Below are 21,404 nucleotides of genomic sequence, written 5' to 3' on the forward strand. Positions count from 1 at the left end.
ACATGTAAATTATGTACCCTGGGGCAAAAACATGTCAGGAATGTTTGTAAAATCAAGAGGAAAAACGTTCCCTTCTGTGAGTACACAATTATCAAGCAAAACTTTATCAGGGGCCTCATAGTTCAGATGAGGGGTTTTCCGATCTCTCCTCTCAGACCCTCCAAGTGACCTTATTTTTCAGGGACAGTCCTGGATTTACAGAAGCCGTCCCGGTTTCTGATTTGATCTGGAATGTCCCAATTTCCCTTAGGACGTCCCTATTTTCATCAGAGAAAAGTTGGAGGTTATGGAATTATGTAACTCACCGAGCCAAGAAGATAAGTAACTAGACAACCTTTTGAAGACTTCTGAAGGCAGCCCTGTATAGGGAAGCTTTATAATGTTTAATGTTTTCATATATTTTGGAAGCCGCACAGAGTGGCTGGCAAAATCCCGTCAGATGGGTGAGATATAAATAATAAAATTATTATTTGTAGTAGTAGTATGGAACGGGATGCCCCTATTTTCATTGGAGAAGTGTTGGACGGCATGTCCTCCTTACTGGGCACCAACACAACAACGTGATGACAGGGTGAGGTCTCTGCCCTAAGTGGGGACTGTGGCGTTTCACCCCTAAAGGTTCTCCAAGGGTTAACTTGGCAGGGAGGAGATTGACCAATGGGAGCTCTCCAGGCAATTAGAGTGTGGAAGGATGGCAGTTAGGGAGGATAAAAAAGGCAGTTAGAGGTTGGAAGTTAGGCAGTTGAGTTGAGTCAGAATTAGAGAGGGATAGAGAGAGGGAGATAGAGCCAATGAGCAGAGCTAGAGCAGAGTGAATAATAAACAGGAGGCATTAGGGATAGTTATTGGAATACTAGGTAGAGAGTTGAAATATAGATTGCCTTGGTGCAGGGGCCCCCTTAGGAGCGGCCCGCGGGGCCTAAGTTGGCCCAATTGCTCCAAGTGCCTTAAGGTCAGCCCTGATGAGACTGTGTAGGGGTTGGACTGACAAGCCCTGCACCTTCTAGGTCCCTGATGTCACCATTCAGAGTACAGACTCAAGGACTTGTTATGGAAATGAAGGGGGGCACTTATTGGAAATCAGTTTTGTCACCCCCAAACCCTGAGACAATGAGCCCAGCCACCTTTTATTCACAGTCGCATAAGCACTACACTACAGCATGGCCTGCACCCAATGTTGTTTTTGTACAATCTTGTTTGTCCTCAGTAACCAAAATTATATTATCAACGTATACAAGCAGAAAAGTTGTTTTCCTTCATTTGCAAGGAATCATACAAAACAAAGTGGCACTAATAAAGAAACATTCCAGTGTGGCAACAGAAAGCAAACTAAAAATGCTTTTGCAGTTGATCAAAACTATCCAGCAATATCAAGTTATGGAAAACTGGTGCTATTAACAGTAATCCTTCTGGTTGGTTAATTGGTTTGGTAACTTCCAGGCACATGATGTGTGATGCTAATTATTTTCCCCAAGAGTTAAATGATAACTGATCAGAGGCAGCTATGTTATGAGATTCAGGTGAGGGTCAGATGACTTGTCAATCCCAGCTGGTATATTAGAGGGTCACATGACTTGTCAATCCCAGCAGGTATATAAGAGGACGACCCGGCCTGCCCAGGCCAAGCCCATCTCTTTTTATTCCCGTATGTTGTCGCCCATGGAGCGCAACTATGCTCAAATTGACAAAGAGGCATGTGCCATTCCCTCTGATGCAGATCTGATACATATATATATTGGGGATATGGTGGGGTGGGTTTGCACATGTGCCCATCAAGCTGTGTGTGGGAATTATCCCTCCGTGTGTGGTGCTGTCAGGAGGGAGTCGTGCAAATGCTGCGCGTTGTGCAGAATGGAAATATTTAGGTGCGATGGTCTATCCATGGATGCAGCTTGCAGAGGGGAAATTCAAGAGGGCGAGGGAGCATGGGTCCGCTTTGGGGAGCGGAGCGTATTTCTTGCGCACGGGTGCCTGCCTGCAGAAGGGATTTGTGCTGCGGAGCTGTTGTGGAAGATGCCTATGTGGTTGTGTAGACAGGTGTGCAAAGGAGGGGTGCAGAAGCTAAAGGTATCTGTCTATATGGCCTTTGCAAAGGCCAGGTTGTGCAGTCAGCTGGGGCTTGTAAAAAGCCAGGCCGGGAGCCACCTTAAGTTGAGGCTGCATAGGCCTTGTGGTGCATGTGATTCAGATTCTATTCAGTTGAACCTCTGGTTACAAGGTTGACATTTTTTTTAGCAATGCCCCCCTAGTGAGCCTTATTCTATTCACTTTTTATTTCGAGGCAGTGCACACCTATGTTTGTGGAACTGCAAACCTTTCAAGTCATGTGTTACTCCAGTCAAATCCCACAGAAATGGCAAAACTTACCGGAAGAATAAGAAATCAAGATAACAAACTTTTTATAAAAGATTGGAAACGGTTTATTGAGAGAGCCTGAGAGCGAGCAGATGGTTCATAAGCTCTTTAGAATGCGAGTGGGCATTATTCCACTGGAAAATGTTGCACAGGGCCAGTTCTCTTGGGTGACTTCTAATAGCTGTTATTTCTAGGACACAGCCCTGGCGTGGGGCAAAGGGGACACGGATCCTCCTTGCGGCTCAGGCGGGGGAGCGCAAGAGACCGGATCCCTCCTTCCCACCGAGTGGAACCGAGAGGGCGGAGCGCATCGGCGTTGAAATGCGAGTCCCTCCAAGATCCGCCTCTCCAATCTGCGCGCTGCGCCCCAGAGCCACGAAGGAGGCGCCCAGGCGCGCGGAGAGGGTGGGTTGCTTGCTCCGTCTCTGCTTCGGAGGAGAGAAAGGGTCAAAACGAAAACAAGCGGCCGAGAAGGGGCCCCGGCCGAGACGGGAACGCGAAATCTTTCCCAGCCATGATTTGCGGCAGGAAGAAAAAGGCGTGCGGGGAAAAGCAGCGCCGCTGCCACCGCCAGCAGCAGCAGCAGCTGCTTTCGAGCCAGCCGAGCGCAGTCGTTCCCAAACTCTCCGGGCACCGCGCCTTCAAAAAACTGGGTAAGTCAGAGAAGTGAAGTGAACGGGTGGGAATTTAAGAGAGAGAGAGAGAGAGAGAGAGAGCGCCCCGCTCCCGGCAAGTCTTTCCTAACTCTTCAGGTTCTTCCTATCGGTTATTCTTTCCAAAACTCCTCCGCATTGTTTTTGCTGGACCTAATTTGCGCCAGGGCGCTCAGCCCCCGCATATACATTAGCGCCAGGGCTCAGCCCCCGCACATATATGTGTATATGCGGGGGCTGAGCCCTGGCGCTAATTAGGTCCAGCAAAAACATTGCGGAGAAGTTAAATGAATAAATATATTTATTTAGCGCTGGAGTGAGGTGGTGTCAAAGTAAACGAGACGTCCCCTGAGCAGCTGCAGAGTGGATTTCTGAGCAGCTGCAGAGTGCATTTCACCGCTGAAATCGCTCCCGGTGCCCCAGCGGATAGGGGGTGTAAATTGGGGGGGTGGGCTTCTCTAGCGGGCAAAGGAATGTGTTTCCTGACGAACATTTCTCTCTCTCTCTCGACGTTAAACGCCGGCTGCTTTTAGCCTGGGTGTTGCCATAACTCCAGGAATGCAGGATTTAATTTGTCTCCATGCACAGTGTCGGGACCTATTTTCCATACCGTATCAGCCTTGAGGCATGTGACCCGATTAAAGAGCAAAGTGCTTTTTAAAAACTAATCTGAATGTAATTTGTACTTCTGCACAGATAATGTAATATTTGAATAATTGGTTCTTGAGTGATTCTGATTTGCCAGGTGCCTTAACCGCAAGTTGTCCTTTAGGCATTAGGAAATGTGGGGTGGGGGGGTGGGGGAGTGAAGAATGTAAGATTTAAGCAAATGATTGTCAAAAGTTCCTTTGGTCACCTTCTGGGTGGCTTAATGGAAAACCTGACTTCTTGGACTAAACCGGATTTGAGAGAAGGGGATTTAATTGATATCCTTTGATTTATTTGTGTTTTTGGAATAGGAATCAAATGTTTACTTTTGTCCGGGTCAGCAGTAATCTGTGAGCTTCATTCAGGTTGTCTGTTGTGTGTCTGTAAAAATACATTAAAAACCAAATGGCATCTAGCACAAGGCACAGGCAGAAGTCATATGTCAAGATCATCAGCAATTTTCAAGTGGTCAATCGGGGGGGGGGGGGCAGGCTGGGAACCACAGAGGCATTATCAACCAATGGGCAGCAGTAGGGTACTGTAAAGGTAAAAAGGACCCCTGACCAATAGGTCCAGTCGCGGACGACTCTGGGGTTGCGGCACTCATCTCGCTCTATAGGCCGAGGGAGCCGGCATTTGTCCGCAGACAGCTTCCGGGTCATGTGGCCAGCATGACTAAGCCGCGTCTGGCGAACCAGAGCGGGGCATGGAAACGCCTTTTACCTTCCCGCCGGAGCGGTACCTATTTATCTACTTGCACTTTGACGTGCTTTCGAACTGCTAGGTTGGCAGGAGCTGGGACCGAGCAACGGGAGATCACCCCGGCGTGGGGATTCGAACCACCGACCTTCTGATCGGCAAGCCCTAGGCTCTGTGGTTTAACCCACAGCGCCACGTCATGCCACCTGCGTCCTACTGTAGGCAGTGGGAAAAAGCAGTGTGTTTGTGGTCACTAGAATGAACCGCTGCAATAAACCTTTACAGTTTTTCAGTGTTTACTTTTAGATAACATTTTCTCTTGAGATTTGAGCAGGGCACAGCACCATTTTCGCTCTAGGTGAAAGTTAAAAAAAAAAAAGTAATTGCTTTACTTTTTGAGTCAAATGAGCAATTCCGTTAAAGAACAGGCATGGCCAAAGCTGGGAGTGGTTGGTGCTAAAATTGGTTCTGGATGAAGCTTCAAGACCAAGACTATTCTTACCTGCAAGAGACTTCATTGTAATAAATCACTACCATGGTGCCAGAAGGCCTATGTCGAGTGGAGATTGATGGATGAAATAAACATATAGGAACTCATACATTACCCCGTTGCTAGATTTGATTTCATCCTTCACCCTTCTCATCTTACATATACTCTGGCTTCACTAGGGAGTTTTGGCCTGATCCAAGGTGGGTTGCAACAGGAGCACTTCCACCTTGCGGATACATGGTAAAAGTTTTAAGGAATGCATGTGTGGGTTAAAATTGGGTCCTGGGCCAGAAAAAGTTAAAGGTGACAGCCCTAGTGAATATATACACTTTTAAAATCACGATTTCCAATAGACTTTAGGACTGTCTTTTAGTTGATTTTATCTAAGGTGAGGTAGCTTTTAACCAGCTACCTGATTACATCAAAAATCCTTTATTAAGTTCATGAATCTCTTCCCCACTTACAGGTGTTCATTCTGTGAAAGCCTACTTCTGGTTTAATATCCAGAATTGATATTAGTCAATTAAATACTGATGTCCCTTGGAGGACATTGAAAGAAATAGGATAAAAAATTAATATCTGCGAGCTACCACTTAGCAATAAAGGATTCTTTTCATTATTTCTTTTAAAAACCTCAGTTTCAATAGTACAAATGGATTTCTAATGAGGACACTTGTTGTAGCACAGTCACTAAAGGGAACTTGTTAGTTGGTCTTAAACATTCACTTGCTTAGCTTTTCCATTTACAGTATGGAGATATTGACCTTCCTTGCAGTTTCAAAGTGCAGTAAGCACTCTGGATGTTCAAAACAACTATATAAATACTGAGTGTTATTATTGCTGATCCCCTGCTTAAACATTTGCTCCTGTGATCAGCAGCTGGGAATTGGATTTTTCTGTCAATTAAAGATTGCATTCCTAACAGAAATGAATATAAGACACCGTAAATGAAAACAGCCGCCCGGTTCTGCCTATTTCACACAGCTTAATTCTCTCCAGAAGTGAGAGAGGTCTGAATGTGGTTTTGCTAAACTCAATCGGAGAAAGGTTCCAGACAAAGGGAATTCCTTGAGTATGGAAATGTCTCACAAGAATTAAATTGGAGATTATTATTTTTTACTAAAAAAATTATACTGCTTAACATAGTAAAAAAATATCTAAGCAGTTCTTACATATAAACTGTAAACATGCAATAGTAACATTCAATAACATTTCCTAAAAAACTAGCTGCAAGTAAATGCCTATCACCTTGACCAGAAGCCAAATTCACCGTGAAGAGGCTGAGATTTTTTTTAAAAAAAATCTCCTGGTGCCTAAATGACTGTGTCTGTGCCAGGCAGGTTTCCCTGTGGAGGGAGGCGAGGAACCACTTCTGAAAAGGCTCTTTTCCCAGTCGCCACCTGCCACACCTTAAAAGGAGCCCTTTGGGGTGACAATCTGAATGAATGGATGGACTAGTTATGAAGGACAGAGAACACAGCATTCATCATGCCCACAGATTACATAAAGCACAAACTGTGTCCGCCAAGTCCAGAAAGCACACAAGAATCCAACACTGAACAGGAATAAATAGAGCAATTTTTGGGTCTGTGAGGAATCTCGGACAGGGGTGGGGGCTAACCATAGGGGTTTTTTCCCTTTGAGATGCAGTAGCACTGAGGTTTTGATTGGGAATGGAGCTATTAAAATGTTGAATGGTGCACACCCAATCATATATGCCCCTAACCCCAGTTTCCTCTTCCGACAGGATCCCTTGAGGTAGGGGATCTTCCCCATTTGTAGCTTTAGCGGGAGTTGTTGATCGGACTCAAATGTGCTTTTTTCCTCCATGTTCAGCTAACTCAATCCCTGTGTGGAAGCCAGTCTAATGATAACCTGAGGACTTATTCTGGAGCTTTGTTCTTACAATGCCAAATTTCCGTGGTAGCATGAGGGTAACATGCATGTGCACTGGTACCTTGGTTTAAGAACAGCTTAGTTTATGAACAACTTGGATTAAGAACGCTGCAAACCCAGAAGTGAACTTTGCCCCGGAAGCAGAACATGTTGAGTGTTTTCCATTTGTAAATTGAGTCCCCTGCTGCTATGGGAAAGCATGCCTTGGTTTCAGAACGCTTTGGTTTAAGAACGGACTTCCGGAACGGATTAAGTTCGTAAACCAAGGTACCACTGTACAGCCTTTGGTCTTTCTATTGTGGGGGTTGCCTTTCCTTTCAAAACAAGGAATCTTAAACCTTTTTCAGAACCCAGCCCAAAGATGCATTCGACAGTTCGTTTCTCAATCTTTTACCACATATTTGCATCCTCCTCGAGAGGTCCAGAGGGTGGCAACACGAGAACGGGGCCTGCTCTGCAGTGGCTCCCTGTCTGTGGAATGCTCTCCCCAGGGAAGTTCGCCTGGCACCTTCATTATACACCTTTAGGCCTCCAGGCAAAAGTGTTTCTTTTTAACCAGGCCTTTGGTTGATCTGATTTACATCCAATGCCCCTTTTAAATGTGTTTGTTTTGTTGGGGGAGTGCTATTGTGTTGTTGTTTTTATTTTTATTATGTATTTTGTGGTTTTAGATCTTGATTTTATTTTGTGAACTGCCCTGAGACATGCCCCTGGGTATAGGGCGGTATATTATTATTATTATTATTATTATTATTATTATTAAATAATAATGGTGGTTGTGCTCCTGTTGTGACCCACCTTGGATCAGACACTGTCTGCTAGTGGATTCTCACCCCACCCCTTGAAGACCAGTGCTTTAAACCACCCCCACAGTATTTTCCAGGTATATACCCCTTCTTTTGGGGAGACGGCAAAGGACACTCACAAATCCACAACTACTTCGGATGTGTGTGTATTATTAACTTGCCACTTTCATTGGACGGGGGCTGTAACGTTTCACTCGAACCACGTGCAGATAAATAGCATGAACTGTAGTGTCATGCTGCTGCTGCTATATACATGTAAAATAAATTGTGAGCTGTGTTTTGATACGTATTCTAATCTTGTTCATTGTTTAATTTGGATTGTGGAATCTAAACTACGACTCACAATACTTTTGCTTGGGACTTTTCCAGCATAGTCTGATCTCAATATAAACTATTGCCGTCTCTGTTTCTGATTCTCTTAGCCGGTGCTCGGATTTTTTATTTTTTTAAAATCAAATTGATGCCAGTGTGATATTTTTTCAAGTAACTTTGCAAAGTATTCCCCCCCCCCCCGTCCCCTTGAGAATGTGACAGCGATTTCGCAATCTTTGCTGTGATCGTTTGTCAATACGTTTTTGTTCTTTTCCCTGGAACAGGAGCTGATGTAGTACCGGTATTTGCCCAGCCTTCTGCTTGTAATCTCTCTTTCCATATAGGCTTTTGGGAAGCTCACTGGGAAGACCCCCCCCCTTAATTCTAGAGAAGCAGTTCCAGAGCCTAGATTGCAGGATCTGGCTTTTCAGGACATTCCAGCAGAACAGGTATGCACGAACTTGCAGGTCAAACACAAGAACCCCCCAGCTACGTATGCCGATCCTCCAAGTGTCCCTATTGTCCAGGGACATCCGTAATTTAGAGAAGCCGTCCCAGTTTCTGATTTGATCTTGGAATGTCCCACTTTTCCTTAGGTAAAGGTAAAGGGACACCTGACCGTTAGGTCCAGTCGTGGACAACTCTGGGGTTGCAGCACTAATTTCACATTATTGGCCGAGGCGTACAGCTTCCAGGTCATGTGGCCAGCATGACTAAGCCGTTTCTGGTGAACCAGAGCAGCGCACGGAAACGCCGTTTACCTTCCCGCCGGAGCGGTCCCTATTTATCTACTTGTACTTTGATGTGCTTTCGAACTGCTAGGTTGGCAGGAGCAGGGACCAAGCAATGGGAGCTCACTCCGTCGTCGGGATTTGAACCGCTGACCTTCTGATCAGCAAGCCCTAGGCTCTGTGGTTTAGACCACAGCGCCATCCTTAGGATGTCCCTATTTTCATTGGAGAAATGTTGGAGGGTATTGAGTTATTCAGCCCCCCTCCCCCAGCCGCCTGAAGGCAATCCTGTATAGGGAAGTTTTTTTAAATGTTTAATGTTTTATTATGTTTTTATATATGTTGGAAGCTGGCCAGAGTGGCTGCAGCAACCTAGTAGGATGTGTGGGGGTATAAATAGTAAAATTGTCATCTATATATATAAAATGCAAGTGTCTCTGCGTCCAGTCCGTGTGTCTCTGGGTTTGCGCTACTGCGCATGTGCCCCAGGGACACAGGGATTGGATGGAGAGACATCGGCCGGGGGCAGTTGAAGCGGGGCGGTTGAAGTGGAACGTCGGCGCTCCAGAGGCCAGGGGAGGCCGAGAAGGGAGGCCACGCTGCCGCTCTCGCCGCTGCACCTTACCGCGCTCGGCTCCACCACCAGCCGGGCTTCCCGCTGCCCACTTGGCCTCCAGGGGACTGCTTTAGCGGGAGGTCGGGGTGGTGGTGGAGAGGCAAGCAGCGGTTTCTCCGCATTAGTGGAGAAGCCGCTGCTTGCCCGCCCCGCCCCCGCCCCCCTGCCAAAGCCTGCTTTAGCGGGAGGTCGGGGGGTGGTGGACATATGTTCTAGCGCCCGTTATTTTAATGGGCTGAAACCACTAGTTATGGAATAAAGGTAAAGGGACCCCTGACCATTAGGTCCAGTCTGGGGTTGCGGCGCTCATCTCGCGTTACTGGCCGAGGGAGCTGGTGTACAGCTTTCGGGTCATGTGGGCAGCATGACTTAGCCGCTTCTGGTGAACCAGAGCAGCGCACAGAAATGCTGTTTTTACCTTCCTGCTGGAGCGGTACCTATTTATCTACATGCACTTTGACGTGCTTTCGAACTGCTAGGTGGGCAGGAGCAGGGACCGAGCAACGGGAGCTCACCCCATCGCGGGGATTCGAACCGCCGACCTTCTGATCAGCAAGCCCTGGGCTCTGTGGTTTAACCCACAGCGCCACCTGCGTCCCACATTATGGAATGGGACATAATTATGGAATGGGACGCCCCTATTTTTAATCAGAGAAATGTTGGAGGGTATTGCATGGTGGTTGGCAATAAAGAACATACACAAGCTTAACTGGATCAGACCAAGGCTGGTCTAGGCCAGCATCCTTTTTTCAACGGTGACCACTGAAGAATGAGAAGAACCTAAGGGATTATTGGGAGTAGAGGATGGTGCATAAGGACAGAAGGAACAGCTCCCTTGTTTTTCAGCTTCAGGCAAGCTGCAAAAAGAGGTTTGCTAGTGAGACCTGCACCTGGTTTGGTTTGATGGGTCACAAGTTTCACGGGCCTAAAGTACAGAGCGATTCCAATAACTAAAAGCAGTGTGGAATTTGCATTCATTTTGAAAGTTGGTGTTCTGAAAGAGCTGGCATAGTTACCTTGAAGTTGATATCTAGCAGATTCATTCCGCCAGGATGTGTCCTGGTGTGTTTTTTTTTCAGCGGTGGAACAATGAATATTCTGTATTCTTGCACTCAATTTCTTCTTACTTTGGCTGGGCCAAAGCGCCACTTGTAATCTCAGCGAAAGATACGTAGAGGAATGTCTTTCTCTGCAGCATCTAATAACAGTGCAGTCCTGTTTGCTTAGAGAGGCACTTGCTCCCAGGTTAGTGTGTGAATACGGTTGCAGCCTGAGTCTGTGGGGCAGAGTAAGCGCAAGCAAGACATACCTGCACAAGTTTTATTCTGTTTTTGGTCCTCTGTTGGGAGCCGCCCAGAGTGGCTGGGGAAACCCAGCCAGATGGGTGGGGTATAAATAATAAAATTGTTGTTGTTGTTGTTGTTGTTGTTGTTATCATTTATCAAATTTATATCCCACCCTTTCTCCCCAAGTTGCATGTGATGCCAAACGGATAGCACAAATGGAAAGCAAAAACAAAGGAAGAACATTCTGAAGCAGTAAAAACATTCTGAAAACAATTACAGTTAAAAAGCATGCCAAGGTAATTACAAGGTATTATGTGTCTACCCATTTGCCTTCTGGTGCCTAATTCATCTCGGGAGCGAGTGTTCCCACCCTGAGGCCATCCATACCTTTAAAAACTGCCCATTTTTAGGCCTTATCGAAAAGCTGCTTATAAATTGCAACTATGTGGATAAATAAATAAAAACTTAAGCAGCTCTAGGTGAGCCGCCTGTCATATAGAGATCGGAATGTGCCGTATTAAGGTGCTTGGGTGAAATATATATAATCTTCTGTGAGATCGTATCTGCTTGGACTGGCCTGACTCAATTTGTGAAGGGCCACCATGGCTGTGAATATCTGTTAGCTCATGGGTTTTCAGCTGGTGGGTTGAGACCTGCAAGCAGGTCACACATAAATGTTAAGAGTTAAGTCGTGTGAGTGCGCTGCCACCAGTTTTTGATTAGGGTGTGTGTTTGTTTTTTGCTTTCATGGGAGTGGGGAGAGAGAGAGAGTAGAAAAAGCACCACCAGAATAACCAAGATGCCTCCTCACGGGGCCGGCTCCACTATAAGGCAAAGATCCTTCCCCTTCCGGGTTTGTGGTGTTCGGGAGCCGATTTGTTCAACAACTAAGTCGTTCGGGAACCGAGGTACCAGCTGATTTTGTATGACACGAAAGGGCACCAAAATAATTTAATGCAGTGGTACCTCGGGTTACGAATTTAATTCGTTCCGGAGGTCCATTCTTAACCCAAAACCATTCTTAACCTGAGGCGCGCTTTCGCTAATGGGGCCTCCTGCTTCTGCCGCGCGATTTCCGTTCTCATCCTGGGCAAAATTCTCAACCTGAGGTACTACTTCCGAGTTTGTAACCTGAAGCGCTTGTAACCCGAGGTAACACTGTATTGTATTTTTCCTGCCTGTGTGGGCCTCATGTGATTTTCTTCCTCAGTCGCCAAACTAACTTGACCGGCCTCAAGTAGGCCATGCACCTTGACCATTTGCTTTTCTGCTTCAGGCAGCAAAATGTCTTGGGCCGACCCTGCTCCTCCTGTACCTTTAACAGCTGGAAGGAAGACAGAATTTGAACAGGTGCAGCAGCCGATCCTACAGGGGTGGGGGGAAAGTGCACCCGCCACAATTTTCTCTTCTATAGAAGAATTTTTATGGGTAGGGTGTCCTGCCTTCCTTTGTACCCAGCGAAGAAAGAGAGCAGAAAGGCAAGCAACTATGATTAAAAAAATAATAATGATGCCCTATGTTGCCATTTGAGGTTCAAAGTGGGTTCCAAAACAGGTTGAAGACTGATATATCGGAGAACATTTCCAGAGAAGACCAAAACAACCCCAGGTGTAATTGGCATCTCCCTGCCCTATGCACAGAAATTGTATTGCACGCACAGACAAGCCTAAACTTGTCTGGTCTGTTGTTCTGCCATCCAGGAGTACCCAGACCAGCTGATGGCAAAGTGTTCTTGAAAACATACAGCCCCATTTGTTAGGACCGTGAGGCTTGAAACTTCTATCTCCAGTCACGGAGCTAGCAAAAGCTGAATTCCATGCGCTAGCTCTCTCTTCTCATATTGGAAACTACTGGTTCTCCTGCAATGAATTAAAATAGTGTACCTAGGTAGTTAAGAGATTTGGAAGCTGGTACCGTTGTAGCTTGATACCCCAGGCAGATCTCTTCCTGACAGCATTGAGTTCCCGTTGTCTGCAACCGATGGTGGCGACTACTGACTGTTAGCGAAGTCGGCATTGGGGTATTCTCCAAACTGTTACCGTTTTGTGGGAGTGATTTGAGTGCATATCAGAACGTTAGGTTTGTGCACTCAAAGTGGATTAACAGGCGCCGTTGCCCTAGCAACAGCAAAGCCCCCTTTTAAAAAAAGAATCTGGCATTCTGCAGTTTGGAAAGTGACAGGGAAATGTAATGGAAAATAGGAGATGTATGTATGACTAATGTATAATGCCCCCAAAACATACCTGGATAAGTACGGGATGAGTGTTTGTATAGGTAAAGGTAAAGGACCCCTGCATGGTTAAGTTCAGTCAAAGGCGACTCTGGGGTTGCGGTGTTCTTCTCGCTTTCAGGCCGAGGGGACCCGTGTTTGTCCGCAGATAGCTTTCCCGGTAATGTGCCCAGCATGACTAAACCGCTTTTGGTGCAACGGGACACTGTGACAGAAGCCAGAGCTCATGGAAATGCTGTTTACCTTCCCACCGCAGCGGTACCCATTTATCTACTTGCACTGGTGTGCTTTCAAACTGCTAGGTTGGAAGGAGCTGGGACAGAGCAATGGGAGCTCACCCTGTCGTGGGGATTCGAACCACCAACCTTCTGATTGGCAAGCCGAAGAGGCTCAGTGGTTTAGACCACAGTGCCAGCCTGCATCCCTGTGCTTGTATAACTGCCCCCTAAGCAAATTGGAATGGATGCTCAGCAAAACCTGGATGAAATTTAACCTCCACATAAGCTTTGTGCAATCAAATCAGGGTGAATGTTCAATAAGCAGATTGTCTGGAGGAGCCTATCGTTCCATCATTCAAACTGGTATAACTTCACCCACCCTCCCCAGCTCACGGTAATCCAGTTTACTGAGTGATCCCCTGGGTTACAGCTACGTAAATGACGAAGTCTGACTTGGTCCTGGAGATAATGCACCTCAAGGGCATCGATCCTTTGGACTGATGAATTACTGAACAGCAGGACGCGGGTGGTGCTGTGGTCTAAACCACAGAGCCTAGGACTTGCCGATCAGAAGGTTGGCGGTTCCAATCCCCGCAACGGGGTGAGCTCCCGTTGCTCTGTCCCAGCTGCTGCCCACCTAGCAGTTCGGTAGCATGTCAAAGTGCAAGTAGATAAATAGGTACCACTCCGGCGGAAAGTTAAACAGCGTTTCCGTGCGCTGCTCTGGTTCACCAGAAGCGGCTTAGTCCTGCTGGCCACATGACCCGGAAGCTGTACGCAGGCTCCCTTGGCCAATAAAGCGAGATGAGCGCCGCAAACCCAGAGTCGGACACGACTGGACCTAACGGCCAGGGGTCCCTTTACCTAGGATCCTGCCAGGGCTAGGCAAACCCAAAAATAGTTATCCAGCCTTCCTTGCCGATAGCATTCTGGAAGCTGATCGGTTTTCAGCTGGAGCCAGCTTTTATCTCCTGATGGAAGAGCTGTTCTGGTTCAAAATGCAACAACTGAAACTGTGCTTCCAAAGCACCACTTTTTTCTGGCTCACACTTCCATTGTTTTCTTGGCTCCATGTTCTTTGCTGCCTCCAGCTTGCCGCTGCCCTGTCTCTTTGCGATCACATGTGCAACGTTTTGCTTCCAGACCTACTTATTAAAATTAATCTGTCTCCTGAGTTTCCTCCCCTCCTCTTCATTTCCTCCTCCCTTCAGGTTGCCTAAAAATTATATTCTTGGCCGTTAAGGTAACCTTTGTAAGGTTTGAAAGGAAAAAGCCTGCAGGTGACTTTTGCAATGGGTTGACCAACATGCTAAGCGTCCAAGGATAGGCTAAAGGGGCTGTTGGATCGCTGGATGTGATCTGATGTTTTGACCAGTTTCTGGTTGTTTGCGGGGGGGGGGGAGGGGGGGAGTTATTGAACCGTCTACCTCCTTTCTCAGCATGCTGTCCCAATGTGAGTATCTATCTCATTCCGTGGTAGAGCAAGACACAGAAATAGACAGCAATAAACACATAATATATTCTTAAAACACTTTGAAGAAAAGGACAATAATTCTGCACAGTGCTACCTTGGTTGTCAAACTTAATCCGTTCTGGGAGTCCGTTCGACTCCCGAAACCCTTCAAAAACCAAGGCGCGGCTTCCAATTGGCTGCAGGAGCGTCCTGCAGCCAATCGGAAACCACGTCGGACGTCCGGCTCCCGAAAAACGTTTGCAAACCGGAACACTTACTTCCAGGTTTGCGGTGTTTGGGAGCCGATTTGTTCGACAACTAAGCCATTCAGGAACCAACGTACCACTGTACAGGAGAATGGTTACAAGAATGCACTTTTAAAAGAAAAAAATTTAATAGTTCTCTAAGACTTGGCCCTTGCATTGGCAGGAACTGTTCCCTTGGGCTCCTCTGCTTCCTGAGTGCCATGATCTGAGCCTTAGGATAATAAATAATCTTTAGAAATTTAAAATAATGGAGAAGAGGCTTCCAGTAACTGTGAGATTGGGATCTGTATGATAGATTTACAAGATAATTCCATATAAAATATTAGAGGTGGTGTTTAGAAAACAGTTTTGTGAGTGCTTTCGTTTTGGGTTTTTTCTGTTCTGAGTTCTCCACACAGGCAACAATAAAAAAGACCTAAGAGGTGAACAAATTCCAGGATCACTTTATATTCTCTATTAGCACACTTTCGGCGGGTTGTTTCTGTCGCCGTTGTTGTTCGTTTGGCTTCTTGTTTAATTATTGCTGTAATTTATTGAATTAATTTTATTTCACAGCATTTATATACTGCTTGATTGTAATAAAGCCTCGGACAGTTTGCAAAAAAAAAAAAAGTGGCTTTCTATAGCCATGATATTTCTGGAGTGGGTCACAAAATCCCCTCCCCCCCCCATCTGATTTCCATACACTGGCATTATGAGCATTAAAAATCTATATGCTGCCGAATATGTTTTTGCTTTTTCTGTGTGTAGCTTTTGGATGTTTGTGTTCAGTTTGGTCAGATCAGGGGGCGGTGAAATAGGAACAAGACTAGGCAAGGGGTTTTTGGAATCATGGAAGAATGATGAGAGTTTTCAGTACCAGGGGTAAATGAAGAAAAAGTAGGGCATGCATTTCTGAGCATGTACAGAGTGTGTTTACTTCACCAGAGTGACAATAATTGCCTCTTCATATCATGGAACATACACATACCTCAGAGACCATTTTTCTCCGAACACATGATCTTCCATCTGTTTTTTTTTTTTGGATCAGTTCTTAACTCCAGGTGTTTTTGCAGCTGGATATGCTCTCCAAGACACACTCTCTCTCTGTCTCCCTCAGGAGATCTGCAGCTGCTCTCCCCTTTGTACTTTTAACAGTGTGAAAACAGCACCTATTTTTTAAAGGCCTTTGTCTGCTGAGTGTTATGTGCTGACTTGCTATTTTCATAGCACTCGAGGGCGTTTATTGTCATGGCCCTGAGATGAAGAGTCTCACTTCCCAGCTGAGCTATCCACAAATGTTTGGAATGAAGAAATAAAGCACCCCAAATTTATTGACTTAACAATGATCGTCCATATCAATATGTGATTTGTTTTATTACAACATTAGCTGCCGTAACACATTTCATCGTATATCTGCTTGTTCATACACTCAGTTTTTAAACCACATCATATCAGTCCAATTTCACTGTGCAAATTTAGTGTAAGCATGGGGTTGGGAGGGGAGCCATACTGTTCCTGGACAGTTTCCCCGGGAGTATGGATCATGGGATCCCGCCCCCCCCAAGTTCCCACCTAAAGGTGAATTGCCAAACCTGCAGTTTTGGAAACAGTATTGAACATAAACACAGCCACCCTTCAAAACTGGCACGTCTTCAAATTTTGCTCCATCGAAGTGATGTGTACAAAAATGCATATATACTATGGTAAAGTGTGCACAAAAGTACATATATTAGTACAAAAATAACATGCTGAAATGCATTATATTAGAGAGAAAATGCTTGGAAAATTTGCATATATTTGTCAAAACTGCTTCCAAAAGATTATTAAGAGAAATCTGCCCTAAAAAGCTGATGAAAAAAACAAATTGTTATGGAAATGTGTCGGGTTGAATTTAAGATTGGGAAAATGAGAAACGTGGAGAACTAAACTGGACAGATCTTTATATTCCTACCCCCGGAGCGACTGAATGCCTGTTGCTCACAGGTGCTCATTTGTGCTCATTTGAGGCCTGCGGTAGCAAGGAGTTCCATATGCTAGTCACCCAGTTTGTGGGTTGACTGGACAGCACTAGCTGAAAAGTTTTAAAGGAAAAATAGGGTCGGGGAGGCAGAGGTAGTGTACAGCCCTTAAACCACCCCATAGGTACTTTAAACCGTGCTTTTAAACCCTTAGAACACTTCATAACAATGGAATGTGCCCAGGGCCGGATTTAGGTTTGATGAGGCCCTAAGCTACTGAAGGTAATGGGGCCCTTTATATGCCCAGCTGTCCTATGTCAACAACAAATAGTCACTGTTTTTTGTGTTGAATATATGCTATATGGTAATTTATGGACCTAATAGGTATCTAAAGCCATTTGCACATAACAAAATATGCATTTTATCAAAGTAATTGTTGAACTGAAATACAATTCAGAAGTAGTATTTTAGGGAGCAGGCCAGCATTACTTACATCATAGGAACCTACACAACACAAAACACTGTTGCTGTATGTAGGTTTTATTTTATTTGTTTTTTATCTTATATTTTGGAAAATGTACCGGTACATCCAAGTTTCCCCCCCCCCTTTAAATTTCCTTTAAATTTTTTGGGGGCCCCCAAGAGAGTGGGGCCCTAAGCTATAGCTTGTTTAGCTTTTACGTAAATCTGGCACTGAATGTGCCACATTGTGGATTCCGAAGTGGACCACTGATCCCCTCCTTGGTCATGATCCGCTCAGATCGGATCAGACGAGTGTGCTTCGAAATTCCAGGCAGGGCAGGTCCTTCTTCCGTTCCTGGGCCTACAGCCGCATCCTGGCCCAGGAACATCTTTAAAAGTTAATCACTCACCTCAGCATCACTTAATTATTGGACTTCATTGCTTTCTGTTTGTTGCTTAGATGCTTACCTGACAATCATATATGCCTTATGAGCTTTGGGATGCCAGGTCTAAAAGATGAAATGTCCGAGCTTTAGAGCATGTTGCAAGGCGGTTTAATGACTTAACCGTGCTGCCAGCTTGCTTGACTTGTTGGGCTTTACCTGATTAAACATGCCACTGCTGTTTTGTGAAGCTGTGCGCACATGTCACAATCGTGTCGTTTCTTGAGAAATGCCGCATTTTGATGCATTCCCTCCGCAAAACCAGCTTCGGTCTGATTTGAAAACACCCACAGGTTGTGTGTACACAGCCTTTTCGGACAGGTCTGAAGAGGACGCAGAAGTGGCTTGCTCTTCCCACCTCCCAGCTTATTTTGGAGCATTGATTGATGATGCTCTCTTTGTGGCTTTTAAAAATCGGATTTTTAAAAAATTTAAATTGGATTTTCCTTTCGGATGAAAAAATCTTTCTAAAGATAGTTTTCTATTTACCAGTAAGTTACATTATAGCCCAAAGGCTATTCATCCGGAAATAAGGATTTGTTTTAAGTTTTTCATGTGTGCTAAAGCTGTTTTGTTTTTAAATTGTTTGACCACATCAGTTAACAAACATGGATGCATGTGCCACAATGTTACTGCTTTAGTTAAATAAATTGTTTAGTTATTAAGGAAATGATTGTTTTTCTCCTTCCAATAAAGTACAGCAGAAAAGTTGTTCAAGTATAAACAGTTAACTTATTAAACCTCACAATAATTTCATAATTATCTGTATGTATATCTAATAAATTCAGTAATTTTTGATAAAACTGTAAAAACTACAGTACTCTGAAAAATTATTATTCCAAAAATGAAACCTTTATTATTAAGATTATACCAGCAAGAATGAGTCTTTCTGTAAAAAAATGATTTAAATCAAGTCTTACTGACTAGTGATTTAAATCAAACCCACCCTGCCGAGAAATAAATGAAGCCATCGAAATTGCCTATGAGCCTAGAGTTAGTTACCCATAGGAAAGTGGGCCTGTGTCTCCCAGCTACTCTGCACGAGCTCAGAAGCAATCTCGTTTGTTTTTATATCGTGTTTCTATCCTATGTTTAGAGGATTTAGCGCATCACCTTTGGGTGTTACCTCATGACAGCCCTATGTGATGAGGTGATGCTGGGAAAAACAGGTTTGCTCAAGACTATTCCGTGAGCGTCACACTTGAACAGAGATTTGAACCCAAGCCTCTCTGGATTAGGTCTAATACTGATGTTCAACTGGAGGGTGAAAAACCCTAAAGTGGATTGAGCCTCATTTTTGGGCTAGTTAAACAATCTGTGGCCTTTTAAGTTGTGTGTGTGCGGAATGGGGTTGTTTTATTTGGCATCCTGTTACGTTTTTGTGTGCATGTGTTTTTATATCGTAAAGCACCCTGCGATCCTCGGGAAGAAGGGCGGTTTATAAATTTAATAAACAAAATAAGAAAATAAAACAATAAATAATTTCTGAGGTAGATGCTAGTAGCATTTTGCATCCTTTAAATAAAGTGAATGAGGAAAAGAGGGAGAGGAAGGAGAAAGAAAAGCAATGGCTGCAGACACAGAATACGTTTAAAACACACACTGCCCCAAAATATCTGGGAACTGTAGTTTTTTAAGGGTGCTGGGAATTGTAGCTCGGTGTGGGGGCAAACTACAATTCCCAGGATTGTTTGGGAGTGTGTGAGATGTGCTTTAAATGTATAGTGTGTATACACAGCCACTAAGGGGTGGTGAATGGGGAAGAGACAGGCCTATAAGAGCCACTGGTTAGGATTAAGGTGGATCCTTGGAAGACAACGAAAACGACAGGCAAATCCAGGATTTAGCCGTGGTTGGTGTCCTCCCTGCCCCCCATCCAAATTATAGTTCATCATAGCGGCTGAGAAAAGTCAGTTGGCATTTCATTCAGGGACATAAGGAGAAGCGGGTAGGCAAGGCCTAAACAAAGCTGCAAGCCGCATCAATGAAGACAGGGCAAAATATAAGCGGAACGTCTTGCAGAACCTCTCACCCCTGCTTTTGAGCTGGAGGGCTTGAGGAGTTACGTAAGGACAGCGGGGTTAAATATAGATCACAGGGAGTTTCTTATGCAACAGGCACTGGCAATTTCTGTGACGGGTTTGTGAGCTGTGCAAAAAAAAAAAAAAAAATCAACGGAGGTTCCTCTGAGTTCATTCATGCCCATCTGAGCCCGTTTTTACTCCTGAAATCACTCAGAATTGCTGTGGCCTTGATGGACCTGATTGGTCATGTTTCGTGGAGGGTGTGGCAAGAAGTGGGAGGCTGGCAAAGCTCTTGCACGCGGAGGGCAGCTTGGTGCACAGGGGTCTAGCTGGAGGTTTCTCGGTTTCTGGCAGGACTCCCGTGTCTCTTAACAGTGTCATGGGAGGTGTTCAACAAGGGGAGCTGCCCAGTGCCATTGGCCCAACACTGCTACACCCCCATGAAACTTTCTGGTTGAATTTCTGCCTGTCACATGGTTGTAAAGGCCCAAGAGCCCTGCTGGGAGTTGCTGAGGGCTGTCTGAATTATTATTATTATTATTATTAATAATAATAATAATAAATTTATACCCTGCCATTCTGGGTGGCTCACAACAGAATATTAAAAGCACAATAAAACATCAAACATTAAGAACTTCCCTAAGCAGTCCATACTTTGCATGATTGTGTGTCCCAACAAGTGTAATAATAATAATAATAATAATAATAATAATAATAATAATACAGTGGTGCCCCGCTAGACGAATGCCTCGCTAGACGAAAAACTCGCTAGATGAACGGCATTCGTCTAGCGGAAGCTGCCCCGCAAGACGAAAAAGTCAATGGGGCTGCTTCGAAAACCTCCGCGCTCCATTGCCGCTTCGCTAGACAAAAAATTCGCTCTACGAAAAAACTTGTAGAATGAATTATTTTCGTCTAGCGGGGCACCACTGTAATAAGAATAATAAATTTATACCCCATCTCATTAAAAGCACAATAAAACATCAAACATTAAAAGCTTCCCTAAACAGGGCTGCCTTCAGATGTCTTCTGAAAGTCAGATAGTTGTTTATTTCCTTGACATCTGATGGGAGGGCGTTCCACAGGGTGGGTGCCACTACCGAGAAGGCCCTCAGAGCTTAGTTAAGCCGTGGCCTGATATATGCATCCATATCTAAAGGGAAAGGGATCTGATGCTGGCCAAAAACCACCTTGGAAACAACCTGTAGAAGTGATAAATTGCTAACATGCCCATAATCCCCCCCCCCCAATGCTACTCTGGATGCTGTTTGGTAATATTTGCAACATGGTCACAGAGCAACTGAGTGAAGACACAGTACTAATTTGCGAACAATTGTAAGCTGATCTGTGCTTTTGTGCCTGTGAAAATGCAGCCAGACGCCAGCTCTGTGCACAGCTTGTTGGATGTTGCAGGCAGCAGGCAGATTGCATTCCTTGCCTCCGCTCAGTTGTGCGTCGACTGCAGAAACCCAGATGGGACAAACCACAAAGCTGGTTGTGGGTCTGAATCAGTTCTTATTAGATGTGCGGTGTGGACACTTGCAGACTTCATGAATCCAGATTTGGGACTGATAATTAGCCATCTGATATTTATGATCAGGAAGCTGGTTTGGATTTCGGGAAGGGGAGGGAGGACAAGGAATGTTTGGAAAAGATGCAACAAGATGTACTCAAGGCAGAATAGTGAAACAAGCAGTGCATCATAAGTGATTGTTCTGTTTTTCTTACGCCTTTCAAGCCCCTTGCTCTTTCAGAGAGGAAATGTGCAAAAATTGGGAGAACTCATTGAACTGAAGGTGGGTTCCCACACAGTGATAACAGCAAGAACCTTTATTGAACTACATAACTGGGAACCTGGGGCAAAGCTGCTGCTTAT

The 21,404-nt window shown here is 45.0% G+C and overlaps 1 protein-coding gene across 1 annotated transcript in view; it reads left to right on the forward strand.

Moving 5' to 3' along the window:
- The first annotated feature begins 2,869 nt into the window (after positions 1–2,869).
- PLCD3 (phospholipase C delta 3) overlaps positions 2,870–21,404 on the forward strand; it is a 68,559-nt gene continuing 50,024 nt past the window's right edge. Inside the window, exon 1 of the mRNA XM_033169555.1 lies at positions 2,870–3,008. Within this exon, the coding sequence (XP_033025446.1) occupies positions 2,870–3,008 (139 nt within the window). The remainder of the gene's footprint in view (positions 3,009–21,404) is intronic.

Source organism: Lacerta agilis, chromosome 14 (genome assembly GCF_009819535.1).
Source record: "Lacerta agilis isolate rLacAgi1 chromosome 14, rLacAgi1.pri, whole genome shotgun sequence".
Lineage (NCBI taxonomy): Eukaryota > Metazoa > Chordata > Lepidosauria > Squamata > Lacertidae > Lacerta > Lacerta agilis.